Source organism: Podarcis filfolensis, assembly GCF_964270895.1.
Source record: "Podarcis filfolensis genome assembly, chromosome: 3".
Classification (NCBI taxonomy): Eukaryota; Metazoa; Chordata; class Lepidosauria; order Squamata; family Lacertidae; genus Podarcis; species Podarcis filfolensis.
Genome location: NC_139606.1, coordinates 10,305,861 through 10,323,676, shown reverse-complemented (window position 1 = coordinate 10,323,676; position 17,816 = coordinate 10,305,861). Strand labels below are relative to the sequence as shown.

The following is a 17,816-nucleotide window of genomic DNA, read 5'->3' as shown; positions in this document are numbered from 1 at the left end:
GTCTTGTGATTCTTGATGTCCGATTTATGTCCGTTTATTCTTTGGCGTAAGGTTTGGCCTGTTTGTCCAATATAGAGAGCTGAGGGACACTGTTGGCATTTGATGCCATATACAATGTTAGACGATGAGCAATTAAATAGTCCCGAGATGGTATGTGTGATGTTGTTGGGGCCAGTAATGGTGTTGTCCGGGTGTATGTGGCAGCAAAGTTGGCATGCACACGAAAGCTCATACCAAGAACTAACTTAGTTGGTCTTTAAGGTGCTACTGGAAGGAAAAAAATTTTTTTGTTTTGACTATGGCAGACCAACACGGCTACCTATCTGTTTTGCAACTCAGTATCTTAAAGTCCGGCAGTCCAAATATTTCTGAAATAAGTCCATGAGAGAAATACTCTCTGTGTATATTTGTTCTAGTGCGGTCCCAACGGAACTCCAACCATGAGATACCCGGATTTCAATCTCTGTTTTGTGAATAGCCCTTTGGTCAGCCTGGAAAGGAACTCTAAATTATATATAACATGCTTATAAGAACCTCATTCAATACAAGCCTCATACAATGACAAAAATTCTTATCATAATAAAAACTCAGTGCATTACACTTACATACAATGGCAATTCAATGCTCCACCAAATACTTCAGCTCCAACCTTCGAATGGCCATTTGGTCTTTTTTGGGGGGAAAGGCTGATACGGTCACAGTTATGCATACTGCTTATATGCCCCAAGGACCAGCAATTTGTCCAGCGAATTGTACAAGCAAACACATGAAAACGGCTTACGTTTGGTATGCCAGATTTTATAATGGCTCGTAGCTCAGTGGATCATGTGCAAATATTGTAGGTGCATTTAGCACACTCTTGAAGCATTGTGCATACCCACCTGCCACCCTGTTTTTACAAGTATGTCAGGGTTGAGTGTTGGGAGAATGAGAGAAACAGGAAAAGCAAATGAAATGGACACAACTCCACATTCAAACTGAAATATACTCAGAGTTGCAAAGTGATTTCATGCTCTTTATTCAGCTCATAGTGGTGAGGAGGAATGAATCGAAGTCCCCTCAAAGTATCTGCTTTATATACATTACTTACACAATGGGCTGCACATGATTGGCTAATTCCGGAATTCTACTGTAAGCCAATCAGGTTGTGGATTCACTTCTATCTGGAGCATGATTGGGTGGTTCCTGCCAACCAATCATACTGCTGCATTGTTCTAGGACCAATCAGACTGCTGCATTCTGAATCCTATTGTTCTAGGACCAATCAGACTGCTGCCTTTTGGATCCTATTGTTCTAGGACCAATCAGACTGCTGCAGTTTGGATCCTATTCAACTCAGTACATAACACAAACTTTTCAACAATGACACTGGGGACAGTTGTGCATCTGTAACCATCACTGCCCTGGGCTTCTCTTTTCACCTAATATTACACTCATCGCTGCTTTATGGTTCCTTTATGAAGCAAATTATGTCACTAGACTGATCCTATGATGATGATGTCAAACGGTCCGAGTTTTAGGAAAGCGGTATATCAAGAAATATCCAGCACAAATAAAACAAGTTTTGTTCATTTACATTCTACTTCTTTTAAAACGCATGCTTTCCCAAAGCTGCTAAAGGCTTTTGAGTTTTCAAAAAAACAGCACACCAGTCAGTCTGATAGGTTTGTTTTTATGCAGTGCTTTTTTATGTATAGGGGTACTCTCATTTTGACTCAAGAAAACCACCATTTTATAGTTCAAATCGGGGAAAATAAATACAAATTCACAAAATGCTAAGGGGTATGCGTTTCCCCCAAGGGAAAAAAAAACACTGGGTTTATGGCATGAATATAGAGAATAACGGAATTCTCAGTTGGGCACCAGACTCAGGACAAAAGAAAAAAACAACTAATTACAATTTGTATTTAAGAAGGGCTCAGCTGAGTGATATTGACCCAGCACAGCTGCGTAATGCGCGAGAGCGCCTCAACGGAGCCGCGCGGAAGGATGACAGAGTGGAAAGCGACAGCGCACGCGCGGAGCGACCACCCACTCGCGTCTATGGAACACTCCGCCCATCCTCTCAGCCGCATGCGCCCCTCCAGCCCTCGGCTGCCGCCAGCTGAAGTTGATTGGAAGGGAGCCGGCGGCGCCGCAAAAAAAAAAAGGAGAAAGGGGGTCCGGCGGCAGTTCTCGCGAGACCTGCGGATCTATAAATGCAGGGAGGCGGGAAGGAGGCGGGCCCTTTTTCTCGCAGTGCGCGTTGCTGCTGCGTGTGTCCGTCCGTCCGTCCCCCGCCCGCCACACAGGTGCCCTCCGTCCTGTTCTGTCCCGTCCGCGCGGCTGACGTGACTTGAGTGGGGAGAGAAGGAAGGAGAGCCGGTGACACCGAAGACCGCGTTAGGTGGTGAGGGCGGCCAGCAGACAAGATGGAGGACAGCAGCATGGACATGGACAACATGGGCTCCCTCAGGCCGCAGACCTTCCTCTTCGGTAAAAGGGCCTAGGCCGCCCGCCCGCCGCGTGAGGAAAAGACGAGGCGGGGGGGTTATCTCCCCCACCCCTTCGGCGCATGCGCACGTCCCCTTTCCCACGCGGCTTCTCCCCCCCCCTTGCCCCGCGTTTCGAACGTCCCTCGCGCGCTCCGCGTTCCTTCCTCGCCCGCTTCTCATGGAGGGCGGGGCCGGGTCGAAGCGCCTGGAGGGAAGGAAGGTGGGGGGGCGGTTTCCCCACGTGGCTGGCGCTTCGCGGGCTTTTGCTTCGGGGGGAATTAGGGGGCCCCTCAGCCGCCCCCCCCCGCCCTGCTGTGTGTTTGGAAATGCGGCGGCTGCTTCCTTTGTCCTCCTTTCCCACCCCCTCCAACCTCCTCCCTGCTTAAATGGACGCCGTCTCCGCCGCTTTGGCACCGGGCCCACCAGTTCCTGGCGACGCTCTCCTCCCCCTTTCCTCTCACGTGGCTGAAGGAGGAGGAGGAGGAGGGGGGAGTTGGGTGAGGGGCCTTTTGGCTCCATGGCTCCCCCATGCGCTTAGCCACGTGGCCGGCCTGGAAGTTGGGGGGGTGTCAGGTTCAAGAAGCAAATGCGAATTACTCGGCTTCAAAAATCAAGCGAACCACACAAATAGGGCAGGGAAAGGAAACACTACGATGGTTAATTAATTTTTCTGGCCCCCGAGACGCTTCCCCATGGAAATAACGCTTCCCTTTCTGCCGCCGGTGCTTTTTCGGGTTGACACAGGTCACTTCATGTCAGACCTATAGGCCTGCTGTTGGGGGGGGGGGAGAAAAGCGCAGAGCTGCTGCTGCAGAGGCTGGTATTGCAGTGTGGTACCAGGTGGGGAGGAGAGAAAGAAGGGCCTCCGATGGCCATGTGCTTCAGTAGGCGGAGCATGATAGCACCTTGCAAGATGAGGAGGAACCGTGTAATCATCGCAAGATGGCAACTGTTCTTTGTAACCTGCAGGCATATAAGTAGAATTGTGCGCTGTGCCGCTGGCCCGGAAAAACTAAACTGTGCTCTAGAATGGCATGGCGTTTGTGTGCTTTTAACAGGAGGTGTAAGTGGAAGATCAGTGCTTATAAAGCTTTCCCCTGTATGTTTAAATGGTACTCGGGATTTTTTCTCTATTGGCTCTCGTCCCAACGTGTGACCGATTGGATCTGATCCCAACTTGTGACAGCTATATGAGCACTGTAAACTTCCAAGGGTTTTTTGTTTTTTGTAGATGTAGAAGTGAAGCAGATCTGTTCGAATTTGCATGTGGGTTAAAAAAGGACACAGACTGCAGTCTTTTTTTGGGAGTGAGGACGGTTTAGTGGGCCTTTTTTTTCCTTAGTAGAAGTGTAAGAGATGGCATATTACGTCTTCTCTGCTAGGCCTGTAAAGGGAGCTAAATATTCAAGCTATTTAACAGCAAACACATTGCTGCTTTTGCAGGTTGTGAACTAAAGGCAGACAAGGAGTATCATTTCAAGGTGAACGATGAAGAAAATGATCATCAACTCTCTTTAAGAACGGTAAGTGCTGATTCTTGGAAAATACTGAAGAACTACTGGAACAAGTGCTGCAAAATAAATGCAGATTGTACTGATGCAAAACATTGTGGCAATCACACCTGAAAGTTCACTGATGTGGCCAGAATGGGCATTTGATGCAGCTATCTAGATACTGGCTTGATATGTATTGGTACCACTAAGCTGTGGTCACACTTTCTGTGGCTTCACCTGAGGCTACCATGGAAGACCTGTTAAAATATCACTGCATGAAATATAGAAGGTGGCTTAAATTATCATTCCTCTTCCAAAGACTCACTTTCTTGAGGACCCCACCACCATTCACTTACTATGGCAGTTGTCAAAACTGGGGTGTTCGTGGGCATCTCGATTAAACTTGGAGTAACGAGTACACGTTATGGCACCAACTGAGAATAAAGTAAGCTGTACATTCTTTGTGTTGGGTAGCTGTAACACTAAGGTTGTAAGCCTCAGCTGTTCTCCTTGTCAAACACTGTACCTTGTTCTACAGGTTAGCTTAGGGGCTGGTGCGAAAGATGAGTTGCATGTTGTTGAAGCAGAAGCATTGGACTACGAAGGCAAGCAGATTACTGTCACTCTGGCATCCTTGAAGATGTCAGTGCAGCCTACGGTAAGTTTTTCACTTATCTATTAAAATTGGTGGGATGAAATCTAAATAAACAAATACTACATAATGCTATTCCCTTACACATTTTTTTCTAGTTGTATTCTCACAGGATTTTGATTGTACAGTAGCTACGTAGTTGAAAACTAAAGTGGATACTTAAGAGCTCTTCCGTGCCTGTGCTGAAGGAAGGTTGAACATGTGACCTTGGCTCTTACCTGTGGTTTAGTGTTGCATCTTAATTTGGTCAGCAAGTTTACTGGGTTACATGACTTAGCTTTCGTCTTTTTATTTTGTATAGTGATGTGGGCTTATTGGACATTTTTTATGGTAATCTAAATTGATTTCAATGTTTGATATCTAGGAAACAAAAACAAGAGAAAGACACTGTTAAAACAGTCCCCCCCCAATAGAATTTATTTGTTTAGGGAATAATTAATTAAAGCACCATTAATGTTGTGTAAATGTTGGATGACGTTCAGTATCACATGAGCAGACACCTCCTTCCTCTTCTCTCCATGGTAAGTGGGTCTCCCAACCCTTTAGAATGGATTTGTGGGTGGGGAAACCTGCTCTGTCAATCTGATCTGCAGTTATGGTTGGATTTTACCCATTATGTTTAAACAAATGTGAAGCTTTACTCAACATACTAATGTGAGTATGTCTAAAGGACTATTAGAATTTTGAAATACCTGCCCAACCTTACAGGTAATGTGTTCATTTGTTAAAACTACTAATTTTATGAAGCAATGCATTTCTGGAAATGAAAAATTTTCTATTATGGAAAAGCATCATCCTACATTACTGATTCTTTAAGTTACTTTGAGCTCTTTGAAAAAGCAGCCTAAGACATCTGAAGGCAGCCCTGTATTGGGAAATTTCAAGTGTCTGATATTTTACAGTTTTTTATATATGCTGTAAGCCCCTCAGAGTGGCTGGGGAAATCCAGCCAGATGGGCGGGTTATGAGTAATAGTAGTAATAAATGCTCAAAGTGAAGTCCTTTTTTTTAACATAAGCTTAAAAACATTACATTTTTTTTGTACCATGAAACTTTTTATTCCACTGTAACCGGCAGAGGCTACATTACATAAAAACTGTGCTTTGTAGTTGTAAGTAGAATTATTTAATGTTCTGATCTGTTTGTGTGGGGAATAGGCAAAGGCTTAGCAGATACAGCCAGCCAAAATGACTTTGTAATTTGAATCTATTGTACAGGAATAGGGACCCATTTTCAGCCTAATGGTATTTGTTTTACTTAAAGCATTTATATACACCCTTTAGTCAAAAAGACTCTCTGAGTGGCTTTCATTAGTACTAAGATGATCCCTGACCTCAGGCTCAGTCTGTAATGACATGACACAGTTGGAAAAAGGAACAGAAGGCAAGAGGGAAGGCAAGGAGGCGCAGGTTTTTTGTTACAGTTCTTAACAGTGCAGTTACATAGGTCAGTTCATGCAGATTCCTGCTGTGTAGAGCAGCAGTAACTCCTCACTGATGTCTGTGGCAGTTGTGACTGTCTTGCCCTTAAGGGCAGCTCTCTCCAGAAGCACACTTCTCCCCAGATCAGATCTGTGAGCAGAGCTAGTGACAAGTGTCCAGCACAGGAGGACACAGCAGCTCCTGCCATGTGGTTCTTTTCTCAAACTGATGTATTGATGGCTGTTAGAATCCTCACAGGCAACCTTTTTCTGTATTAATTAATTAAATTTGTATGCCGGAGATCTCAGGGTGGTTTATAGGCGTGTGGCCTGCATGTCAGTTGCCGGTGGGTCCAGAGGCAAAAGGGAGCAGAGCAAAAGATATGGCTCCCCTCTCTACACAGCAGGCTGAACTGAATTCATACAAGTATCTGAGATTTCTACTCCGCTCTTTGCCCAGGCAAGCAAGAACTTTATTACAGTTCAGCCTGGCTCTTGAGGGTGCAGAGCAAGGACTTTTAGGGGAGTGGCTTTGGGAAGAGGGGGTGTTATCCAGAGAGAGCACTATAAGCTAGCTAAGAGAGGCTCTATGGGCCACATCTGGCCTCCTGGCCTGAGGTTTTCCACGTCTATCATGTTTTTATGGTCTGTAAGCTGCCTTAAGTGGGCTCCCTCCCCCATGGCCTATTAATACCTTTGTAAATAAAAACAGATATGTATATTGGACTCACAGCTGTCCATGGAGGCACAGGTCAAATCCGTGTCCAGGGCAGCTGTTTACCAGCTCCATCTGGTACGTAGGCTGAGACCCTATCTGCGTGCGGACTGCCTTGCCAGAGGTGCATGCTCTGGTTATCTCCCGCTTGGACTACTCCAATGCGCTCTATGTGGGGCTACCTTTGAAGGTGACCCGGAAACTACAACTACCGTATTTTTCGCCCTATAGGACGCACCGGCCCATAGGACGCACCTAGTTTTTTTGGGGGGGGATCAAGGAAAAATTTTTTATTTCCCCGCCAGGTTTGCGCAGCCATCCCCAAGCTAGAAGAGCGAGACCGAGCGCTCCGTCTCCCTCTTCTGCCTTGAGGGACAGCCTCTCTAGCCTCCGTGGGGCAGCGGCTTGCCCCGCTGCCCCCCAAGCTTGTGGGGCTGGTGATGGGGAGAGGCAAGCTTGCTTCTCTTCCCCCCCGCGAGCCTCCAGATCAGGTCCGGGAATAGCGGGGTGGCGGTGCTCCGCCTCCCCGCTATCCCCCGAGCTTGTGGGGCTGGCGAAGGGGAGAGGCAAGCTTGCTTCTCTTCCCCCCCGCCAGCCTCCAGATCAGGTCGGGGAATAGCGGGGTGGCGGCGCTGCGCCTCCCCGCTGTCCCCCAAGCTTGTGGGCTGCAGGCTGCTGCCCGCAAGCCTTGCGAGCCTGCGGGACCTCCCGCCGGGCTTGCAAGGCTTGTGGATAGCTTCCTGAAGCCTGGAGAGTGAGAGGGGTCAGTGCGCAGCGACCCCTCTCGCTCTCCAGGCTTCAGCGAAAGCCTGAATTCGCCCCATAGGACGCACACACAGTTCCCCTTCATTTTTGGAGGGGAAAAAGTGCGTCCTATAGGGCGAAAAATACCGTAATCCAGAATGCGGCAGCTAGACTGGTGACTGGGAGCCGCCGCCGAGACCATATAACACCGGTCTTGAAAGACCTACATTGGCTCCCAGTACGTTTCTGAGCCCAATTCAAAGTGTTGGTGCTGACCTTTAAAGCCCTAAACGGCCTCAGTCCAGTATAGCTGAAGGAGCGTCTCCACCCCCATTGTTCTACCCGGACACAGGTCCAGCTCCCTAACTGCGAGAAGCCAAGTTACAGGGAACCAGGCAGAGGGCCTTCTCGGTAGTGGTGCCCTCCCTGTGGAACGCCCTCCCACCAGATGTCAAAGAGAACAACAACTACCAGACTTTTAGAAGACATCTGAAGGCAGCCCTGTTTAGGGAAGCTTTTAATGTTTGATGTATTGCAGTGTTTTAATATATATTTTTTGGGAAGCCGCCCAGAGTGGCTGGGGTATAAATAATAAATTATTATTATTATTATATTTATAAATACATATGAAATCGACAGTTACATAATTCAGGCTTTCGTTAGGTTGATAAACACATGAAATGCCTTTACTGTGATTCACTGTACAACCTTTGGCATTATTTTTCTCTCAGTTTGTTAAAGAATATTCCCTCATTTTGGTTTTCGTACATTGGTTGTTTCGGTAGAAACCTTGTGAATAATGGGTTTTGGCTAGTCAGATGTCTGATGTAATTTTCTGTCTTACTCGGTTTTGAATGACCCATTTTTCAAGAAGTCAGTTCTGTAACACTTCAAAGGCTAAAGTTTTTTGTAGCTTGACTGAAACTGCAGTTTCCTGGGCCATTAGCGCCATTAAATGCATAGGTTCAACTAAGCCAGCTGAAATATGTTTATGTTTTATAAAGTTCTATCATTTTAAATACTAGTCTGGACTCTACCAAAGAAAATGGGGAAGAGGTTCAGCTTTTACTTCATGCAGAACCCAGACCACTTTTGCTGGTTTGAGTAGAGTTGTATGATGATCCAATGCCTTTCCTAGACCTCAAACCCCGATGCCTTTTCCTGACGTGTTAGGAATTGTGAGTTATGTAGCTTGGCAATACTATCTATATGATGCAAATATTTCAACTATGCTTTGTACGTTTCCCCCCTTCAGGTTTCATTAGGTGGCTTTGAAATCACACCACCAGTAATTCTGAGGTTGAAAAGTGGCTCAGGACCAGTTTATGTCAGTGGTCAACATCTCGTAGGTAAGAAAGTGACCTCTCTTCTCTGCTTCACTTAATTTCTGTCTGAGCACATAAATTTGGTAAAGTGAATGCATCTCTTATGGCCTGCCATAAAGATGAAAAGTTGTGTGTAGTCTTACTTGACTTGTCCCATATCTTCAGCTTTAGAAGAAGAACCAGAATCTTCTGAAGATGAAGATGATGATAAGGTACTACACAACACAGCAAAAAGGCCTGCAGGTGTGACATTGGCTAAAGTTCCACAGGTAAGCTGATTGGGGGGGGGGGTAGAGAAATGGCTGCTTTGGAATTGATAGTGTGTCTGTAGGAATGTGTTTCCTCACACAAGCTCTTAAAAACCAAGCAACTCACCTGTGTTCTAGCTTGTATGGTTGGCAAGAGAAATTTTGCATAGGTCCTTGTGAATCTAGATTTAGGAATAAAATAAAACCAAATTTTGTATATAAATTAGATGAAGCTGTATCATGTGGTATGTGTAAAAAAGACCAAAAAGACTTTATTTTAAATTAGTTGCCACCCTTTTTGGATCGGTGGGTACATTTTGATTTTTAAGGGAGTGCTGTTGTGCCCTAGGAAGGAAGAATATAGAACTGAAAGAGGAAGTAAGGCATATTGTCACTTCCAACTTCCTTCTTCAGCTCTACTTTTCAAGGGAGAAAAAGGTAATCATCTTCACAATTCCATAACTAAAGGGATAGTCAGTGGAGGAAACTCAGAGGCCTTCTAGGTGCCAGCGAAGACTTCAGTGGTGAATCCTACATTAGCAGGTCTAAACTTGAAATCAAAACGTTGGGCATATTTGTAATCCCTTCCATACCTTCTTTCTTTAAAAGAAAAAAGTAAAGCTGACAGAGGATGACGACGATGATGAAGACGATGACGATGAAGATGATGATGATGAGTATGTTACCTTTTGCAATATGTTCAGTGTTTTTAACAATTTGCCAATAAATGTCAGCTTTGTACCCAGAAAAATTCTTTTTTTCAAAAGTAGTTATTTAGATAGATCGGTTTATGTTTTATTTATGAATATTTGTGAGGATACATGTGCCTTGTTAAAATGTTGCCATTAATAGCAAAATTTCAGTTTTTGCTAGTGAAAAAACAAGCAGCATTTTTTTTTTACTTTATTTAGTTGGATTTCCTACCCTGCTTTAAATTCAGAAAGGATCTCCAGAGCACCTTAAAAAGAACAGATTTAAATTAGGAATGCTTATACATGCTCTGAAATTGGCATTGTTCTGAGTTAGTGTGTGTCGCCCCCCCAACCTAGTTCACATTAAGTTGTAGTTGTTGTTTCCACTTCAGTTTATCTGTTACTGGTATAGTACAAGTTGGATGAGGGCCTTCAAAGATGCTTAAATTACCATGCTTTTGGGTGTTGATACTAATTGGAATTTTTAATTGTAGTGACGATGACGACATGGATGATGATGAGGAGGAAGAGAAGACTCCAGCAAAAAAAGTGAGTAATTATGTACAATTCAGAAATCACTTCACAACGTATAAATTTGTATGTACAGAAGGGATTATTAACATTTCTATAGGTTGTTTGTTTATGCTATTGGAATGATGTGGTTGAATATAAAGGTGAGCATGTCAAGTCTAAGTATTGTATCCCAACCCTCATAGCAAAGAAAACAGTATCTCATCTCACAATTCTCACAATTTGGTGACAACAATTGCTGAAAAAGAACCGAGCTATTTTTAACAGAATGATTTCTATCCCACTGAAATGATCGAGGTGATTTAAAAACATTAAAACAATTATTTTGTGAGTTCCCGTCTGCCATGTGGGTGCAAATAGTGCAAAAATTGCCATTTGCTATTGATTACATGTCAAAACCTCCTTATACCCTGTCACCAATTAAGAAGGGGGGTTTCTTTTTAGTTGACTGGGTTTGTGTTTCTGCTACCTTTGTTGAGCTCATGCTCTAGTAATCTAGTTGTAAATTTCACATATTTTGAATGCACAGAAGGATGCTTTCAAGCATGGGTTTGAATCAGTCTCTGAGGGTTAATAATTACTAGCTGGTTCATATGCAAACATTGCCTGCCCCTGTATGGTCTCTTCCCCAAAATGCTGGTTCTGAAACATTTTTTAGTCCTCTGTGTTTCAGCTCTGTGTCTTGGTGCTTCAGAGCAACAACACTTGCATTGCCAAATTAAAAAGCAAACATGTCTGATAAGCGCTGTTGTCTTGTCAGCGTTTGAAGGGAGTGGGGTCTGAACTGGCCTAATCTTGAAAGGAAGCTTCTGAGTGAGGAAACGGAGGCTCCCTCTATTGCACAGTCCAGGATCAAGTGCTATTTGGCTCTTCCTTTCCTAGTACTGTCACATGTGGTATCCATAGTTCCTGAATCTATTTTATTTTTTCTTCTCCCCATTGCCTTTTGTTTTCATTAATCAGCAAACGGTTGTTTAAGCACATTGGCAGGAGCAAGTTGCGGCACTATATTGACTCCTTTTCAAGGCCTGGGCTAGACTGGGAAGTTGACCAGCCTTGACTCTCAGTGAATCTGTGCTTATGCCTTTTGAGTTGAGAGCTTTGGGATTAGGAGAGAGTGTGAATGGCTCCCCTGTCATGGCACTTCCTGTTCTGTTCCCTTGGCCTGGGCTGTAAGCAAAATCCACTTGTCTAAGTGGGGACAGAAGATTCCCTTCCAGAGGGAAATGTAGCTTTTGCTTTGGGATAGATAGGTGGAAGTAGGAAGGTGCTTTTAAAATAAATGATTTTAAAAGTAAAATTTTAGTATGGAGCAACTGCAGTAAATTGACTTAGATTATGTAAAGCTATCAGCCGGGATAGTATTTTCTTTTCACATTCAAGTAATAAGATCTTATTCTTTGGAGAAGTAAAATGATAAAAATCCCCTATTTTTATGTTACTTTACAGACATGGGGCACTAGGTGGCACTGTGGCTTAAAGATTAAGTTGGATTAGAGATTTTTCAGTTGTAGCTTTCACTTTCCATTAACAATCCTTTATCTGAGTTCATTACATGTCTGTATAACTTATGAAAAATAATAGAAAAGATCTGAACAAGAGTTGGGGATATTGGTAATATTTTTAAAAGATAGGATTTGTGATTTTGTGTGTTATGAGATTTAGAACCATTAAGGCTATTAAAATCTAATTTGCCTTACTGGGAATCTTAATTTAAAATTGTGAATCAAGGTAAAAATGAATTATGGGTACTAAGTTTTAATCAAGTATAACATTTTTGGTTAAATACAAATTAGTAGAGTCTAAGATTGTAGTTATTTTGTTTGTACCAGTTGCCAATTTTTACTTGTGTTTGTAGTGTGTTACTAATTAAGTTTGTAATGCATTCATGTTTCTTTCAGAAAAAATAAGGTGATCTCCAACTAAGTTGTGTTTAGTAGGCCCACTGAAATAAATGGACTTAAGTAATGTCAGTTTATTTCGAAAGGTCTGTAGCACTGCAAGGTGTAATGTCACCCAAAAGCTTTACTTTTCTAGGTTATCACCACAACAGTTATTATTAACACTGAGCTTCAGTAAAGCAAATAATTTAATTAGACAGTGCCTATATGATATCGAGCTACAGAATATAATCTGGCCATAAGGAATTTTTGTCCATGGTATGATTATTTTCCACCTAGTCATTTTGACACCCTATTTGCAAATGTGGTATGTGGCTAGTAGAGAATGGAATCGTTTGGCAGATTCACATAAAGTGGAGCACTGATAGATTCTTACATATATTCCTATTTTAGCCTGCCCGAGATTCTTCTGCAAAGAACACACCAAAATCAAACCAGAATGGGAAAGATTCGAAGCTGGCAACACCCAAGTCAAAAGTAAGTATAAATTCCTTAATACACTGGTATTCATAATTTGCCTGCAAATTTGTAAAATAATTGGGAATTATTTGAACATCTGTTCACTACAAACTTATGGAAGTTAGCTGTGGAATTTCAATACCTGATTTAAAATAGCTCTTACATGTAACAGGAAACAAAAACTAGAATTCACATTAATGTAGTTGATGAAATGACCATGTTTTTAGAAGGGCTGTATATCTGGACTTCTTGTACAAGCTAGACAGTTGTGGTTGTACACCTTGACACCTTTTACCCCTGTCTAGTGGATGCAACATTATATTGGCACAAGGGCATTTGCTACTTGGTTGTACACACCGTTTGCCTTACGCAGCAGAATATAAATTGGTGTTATTAATCTGAATCTGAAACCAAAGCATATAGTGTAAACAGAAGGCATTGGGCACAATGACCAGATAGTAAATACTATGTTGTCATATTGTTGAGAAATGTAATAAGTTGCTCTGTTTTAGACTCCGGAGTCTCATAAAGAGAAGAAACCACAGAGTCCAAAAACACCCAAAACCTTCACTCTAGATGAGATGAAAGCAAAAATGCAGGCAAGCGTACAAAAGGTAAGTTTACTGGCTACCTGGCTAGTAGAAATTGCCTTACTGACAATCACGTTTTTGTTTTAATTGCTGCTGAGCTCATAGTGGCAAGGAAGACGTAAATCCTTTGTTCAGGTACTGAATGTAAAATTTTGGATGTGCTTGAATTTTAATATAAGTGGTGCAGAAGACCTTTATACGGACTGCTTGGTGAATGTACAGAAATCTGATAGATATAAAATTGCAGGAAACTTGACAATCTGTTTTATAAGAAAAAATGAGTTCTGGGGGAAATAGCAATATGAAATACTTTTCAAACCTAATGTTCTGTTTTAACAACATAAATGTGTAATTAGTCAACACGCACACAGTTGTACCATTGAGTATATTTATTAAAATGTTTAAAGGGTGAGCCCCAACATAATATATGAGGGAAACTGCTTGTTTCTCCTTCTGTTTGTATGCTTTCAAAATCTGATCCAGTGGGTTGGGGGTTTCTGTCAAGCACATGGGGGGAGCTTCGGTGGGAAGGGAGGCAAGCGAAACCCAAAGTCCCATTGTACAAGTGGATTTCTGTTGTACAAGCAGGCAGACTTCATTGGATATTGCCCTGCGTGGCTTTGTTTTGGTCATACAATTATTGCAAAGGTACCAGTGATATAAACAGACTGCAGAATGCTGCATACAAAGTGTATCTTTTTACCAGTTGGATAAATTGGTGTGTGTTGGCGAGGAGGTGGTGAATTGAACACTGAAGCTGTCAGCATTGCAATAAATGAAGGAAAGGTTTATTATCTGGACTAAATATCACAAAGACCTCAGCATTAAGCGGAAATAAGCATGCCTTGCAGAAAAAGCTCAAAAAAATAATTTCTATAATGCATTTTACTGGTAAATAACTACACTAATCTGTTGCATGTTATCATTACACTCAAGCTATATACAGTCCTGCCCGGTTGAATACTGGGAACTGCTTGAGTAAATATGTACAGGCTGAAAATACAATAGTTGCTGTAGGTGCAAGATTTAACAGTCCTGAACTTGCATGTTGCAGTCATGTCAGTAAATACAAACTTAATTTTGCAACTTGGGTTTGTTTGTGAGAAATCCACAAATTCTGATTCCGAACTTTTGAGTTTTGTGTTCTTCAGAAGCTTTGTTTCATTAAGCTTCTCACTACTTCATGTTATCCCCTTGATTGTATCTGTACTTCTACATATACAGTTATTTCATTTCATGCAAAAAGATGGAGGAATCTAAGGCATATGAAAAGCAACAGGATTCAGGCGAGTTGCTTGTTTCATGTGCAGCCAAATGCTATAATCACAAGCATCACTACCCCAATTTCTGATTTTTTTTTCCCAACTGGGCAAAAAAAATAAAATGCTGAGGGGAAAAATTCTCCCCTAGGCACTCAGATCCTACATTTTCCCTATTCCTGCAATCTCACTAAAACAAATGTTGTCTTGTGAACAGGAATTGGCACGCTTTGTCTCTGATAGTAGCAAAGGTCCTCCAGAATGTTGCATGTGAATCAGATTATCTTAAAATTTGTGTAGTGATTTATTTCCATGTACCACACAGTCTAAAAGTCTTTCAGTTCCTTGTGTCAATCTTATGTTTCACTGTTATTTTCTTTTTGCAATAGGGAACTAGTTTGCCTAAGGTGGAGGCCAAGTTTGTGAATTACATTAAGAATTGTTTCAGGACAGAGGACCAGAAGGTAATGAAATCAATCAGGTCTTGATAAAATCGCTAAAATAAATTGTTGCCCCCTTTCCCAATCACTTTCCACACATTTTGGAGCTTCAGCTACAAGCAGTACTTGGACTAGATAAATGGAAGCTGTTTGTGGGAAAGGAAACATTTTTCTCCATTTTGATGGTCGGTGTCTCTTCACTTTTAAACCCACAGGATTCTCCAGCCCCATTTTGACCAAGTAAAATGGTGTTGTGGTTTTCTACTGCTGAATTTGGCTAGCCTTCCCTTCAGTTTCCTTTTTGCAGAGAAGAACTACTGCGCTAGAACCTTTGGCAGTCTTGACGCTTTCCTTTCCCAAAGTCAACCAAATTACTGTGTGACAGCATGCCAGGAGGTGGTGGTGCTGGTATCAGGAAGCAAGCTGTATTGGGTTAGACCTGTAAATCTTAAATTTCACTATCAAAATTCCTTAAACAAAATTGTTATGCTTTTCTGCTTTCCCCCAAACAGTTCAAAGCTGTCGGGAGGGAGGGGGTGTGTGGAAATTGTGGCCCGCTGAAGGGAGAATGTTTGAAAGCAGCTAGTTCAGCTACTGAAGTGGATTTGGACATAAGGCAGGGCAGGCAGAGTTCAGACAGTATTTGCCTAGTTGAGACACACCCTTCCTTTTGCTTTCCTTTACTATGCTTTATAGGGTGTGAGCAGTCTTAAAAGGCAAAATATATTGGGTAATTTTAATCTTGGTGTACTGAGTGGTGTACTTGGTAAGCAATTTTTTTCATAAAATTAGCACAGACTTGGATTTCATATACGCTTGTCCTGTTAACTGTACCTAGATGAAAGAAGCTTTTAAGTGGAAAATTCCATGCCCATAAATACTTTATGCAGATCATTTATTGTTTTAAATAGCTTTTCTGGTGCTTAATGCAATTTGTACTCTAAAGGAAGATCAAGACGGAACTAACCTTTTTTTATTTTTGGTGTGTTTTAGGTTATTCAAGCACTCTGGCAGTGGAGGCAGACTCTGTGAGCAAGAAGTTAATAAATGACTCCTTTTCAAGTTTCAGTTCTGTGTGTATAACCATTAATATCTGGCTGTCCTTTTTATAAATGCTAAAGCTTTCCCTACAGAGTCTTGATTAATGTCGTCCAGAATGTTTTGCCAAGAATGTGTTGTCCAAAATGCCTGTTCGGTTTTTAAGACCAGGACTCCACCCTTTTAATTTCAAATATGTATGGAATGTTTTGATAATGCATAGTAGTGGTGGTCAAAAATGGAAATGGGGAAACTTAAATGTAAATGTGAAAATAAAGTTTAGTATTTTAAGTAGCTTTGCTGCTTTTTTTGTTGGATTGAGCTTTTCTCCCATACAAGTTGCAGCACACTCATACAAACAGGGTTCCTTGATCACATTTTCCCAAGAGCATGAGGTGTGGAATTCCTTTCAGAATGGTATTTTGACAGTTCCTGATCTTGCTGGTTTTATTTGTTTGTTTGTTTATTGTTGGCATCCGTCTGCCTTGAGAGACAATGAAGAGTGCACCTCTAGGGTTGAAGTCACAACTGCTGGAGGATCCCTGTTGCCTTTTCAATTCCCATGTTTTGGCAAGGGTTTTCTAAATTCTGTAGTGAGCTGTATCCCAGTGAATGCCAAAACATCTCAGAAGCTGGCTAGGCCTCACGATGTGAAACAAGGAAGGGTAGGGGGTGTTTCTGAAGAAGAGTTTGGATTTGATATCCTGCTTTATCACTACCCTAAGGAGTCTCAAAGCGGCTAACAATCTTTCCCTTCCTCCCCCACAACAAACACTCTGTGAGGTGAGTGGGGCTGAGAGACTTAAAGTAAGTGTGACTGGCCCCAAGGTCACCCAGCAGCTGCATGTGGAGGAACGGAGATGCGAACCCGGTTCACCAGATTACAAGACTACCGCTCTTAACCACTACACCACACTGGCTTTTGTTTGCAGCTTTTTTACATAGCATGGTCAATGTACATTTAGACCTTTTTTGGGGGGGGGGTTAAGTCCTTCCTTAAATGTTTGCTTAGGAGGTTAGATATCTGCTGATAAATCTGTACAGGCTTTTATACACTCATCCATTCCTGTTTATCATGTATTTCTAAAAGTTCCCCAAAATCTTCCTGGCAAACTGTGAAACTTCTCATTCTGTGTTTCTTGTGCAAGGAGGCAAGACCCAAAAGAACGAAACTGCAAAGGGTTTTTTTGGGACTGTAGGGACAATGTAGAACTTGAATGAAAATGCAGAACATCGCTTAAGGTAATAACTTGTACAGAGTTTTGGTACGCAGAAAGTACGATTGGGAGTTGAAGGGAGAAGGAGATGCCTGGCTGTGCCTTTCTAAGGGTCTTGAGTTCATGCTCAACTGCAGCCAGAGTGGAATATGTAATGGACATATCTTAATATAACATTTAGTGGTAGTAATGGAGGGAATGGGGTCAGTTACAGTTGGTCTAGTACAGTCAACTTGTCTGACCAAAACTGCCAGATGGAGGCTCCAGTGACTGAGCAATTCCATGCGACAACCTAATTGTGACCATAGTCGCATGCTTCTTGCTTTGGAAGCAAATTTAGATTGTCTTTGGTGGTGAACTGAAGGCATCAGATTAACTTCCCAGAAGCAGAATTTTTACAAAATGAAGTCTGTTCTTTTTACTGAACCAAACTGCAGAGCTCAGTGCTGGCTAGTCCCTCTTGAAAATACGCTCACTGTGCTCTACCCAGCTATGGATCTTTGAAGCCTCTGCCACTCGTGCAATCCCTGACTGTCTTGTAAAAAACATGATTTGATTTACTCTGAGTGTTCCAGTTCCAGCCATGTCCCTTTCCATGCATTTCGTTCCCCTGGTTTT

The 17,816-nt window shown here is 42.4% G+C and overlaps 1 protein-coding gene across 1 annotated transcript; it reads left to right on the top strand.

The window, feature by feature from the left end:
- The first annotated feature begins 2,097 nt into the window (after positions 1-2,097).
- NPM1 (nucleophosmin 1) lies at positions 2,098-16,275 on the top strand. The gene is made up of 11 exons (XM_083606749.1): positions 2,098-2,475; positions 3,918-3,997; positions 4,506-4,625; positions 8,754-8,847; positions 8,989-9,092; positions 9,681-9,748; positions 10,258-10,312; positions 12,589-12,672; positions 13,167-13,268; positions 14,893-14,967; positions 15,937-16,275. The coding sequence occupies exons 1-11, from the start codon at positions 2,412-2,414 to the stop codon at positions 15,973-15,975; spliced, it is 885 nt and encodes a 294-aa protein (XP_083462875.1). The 5' UTR covers positions 2,098-2,411; the 3' UTR covers positions 15,976-16,275.
- The last annotated feature ends 1,541 nt before the right edge of the window (positions 16,276-17,816 follow it).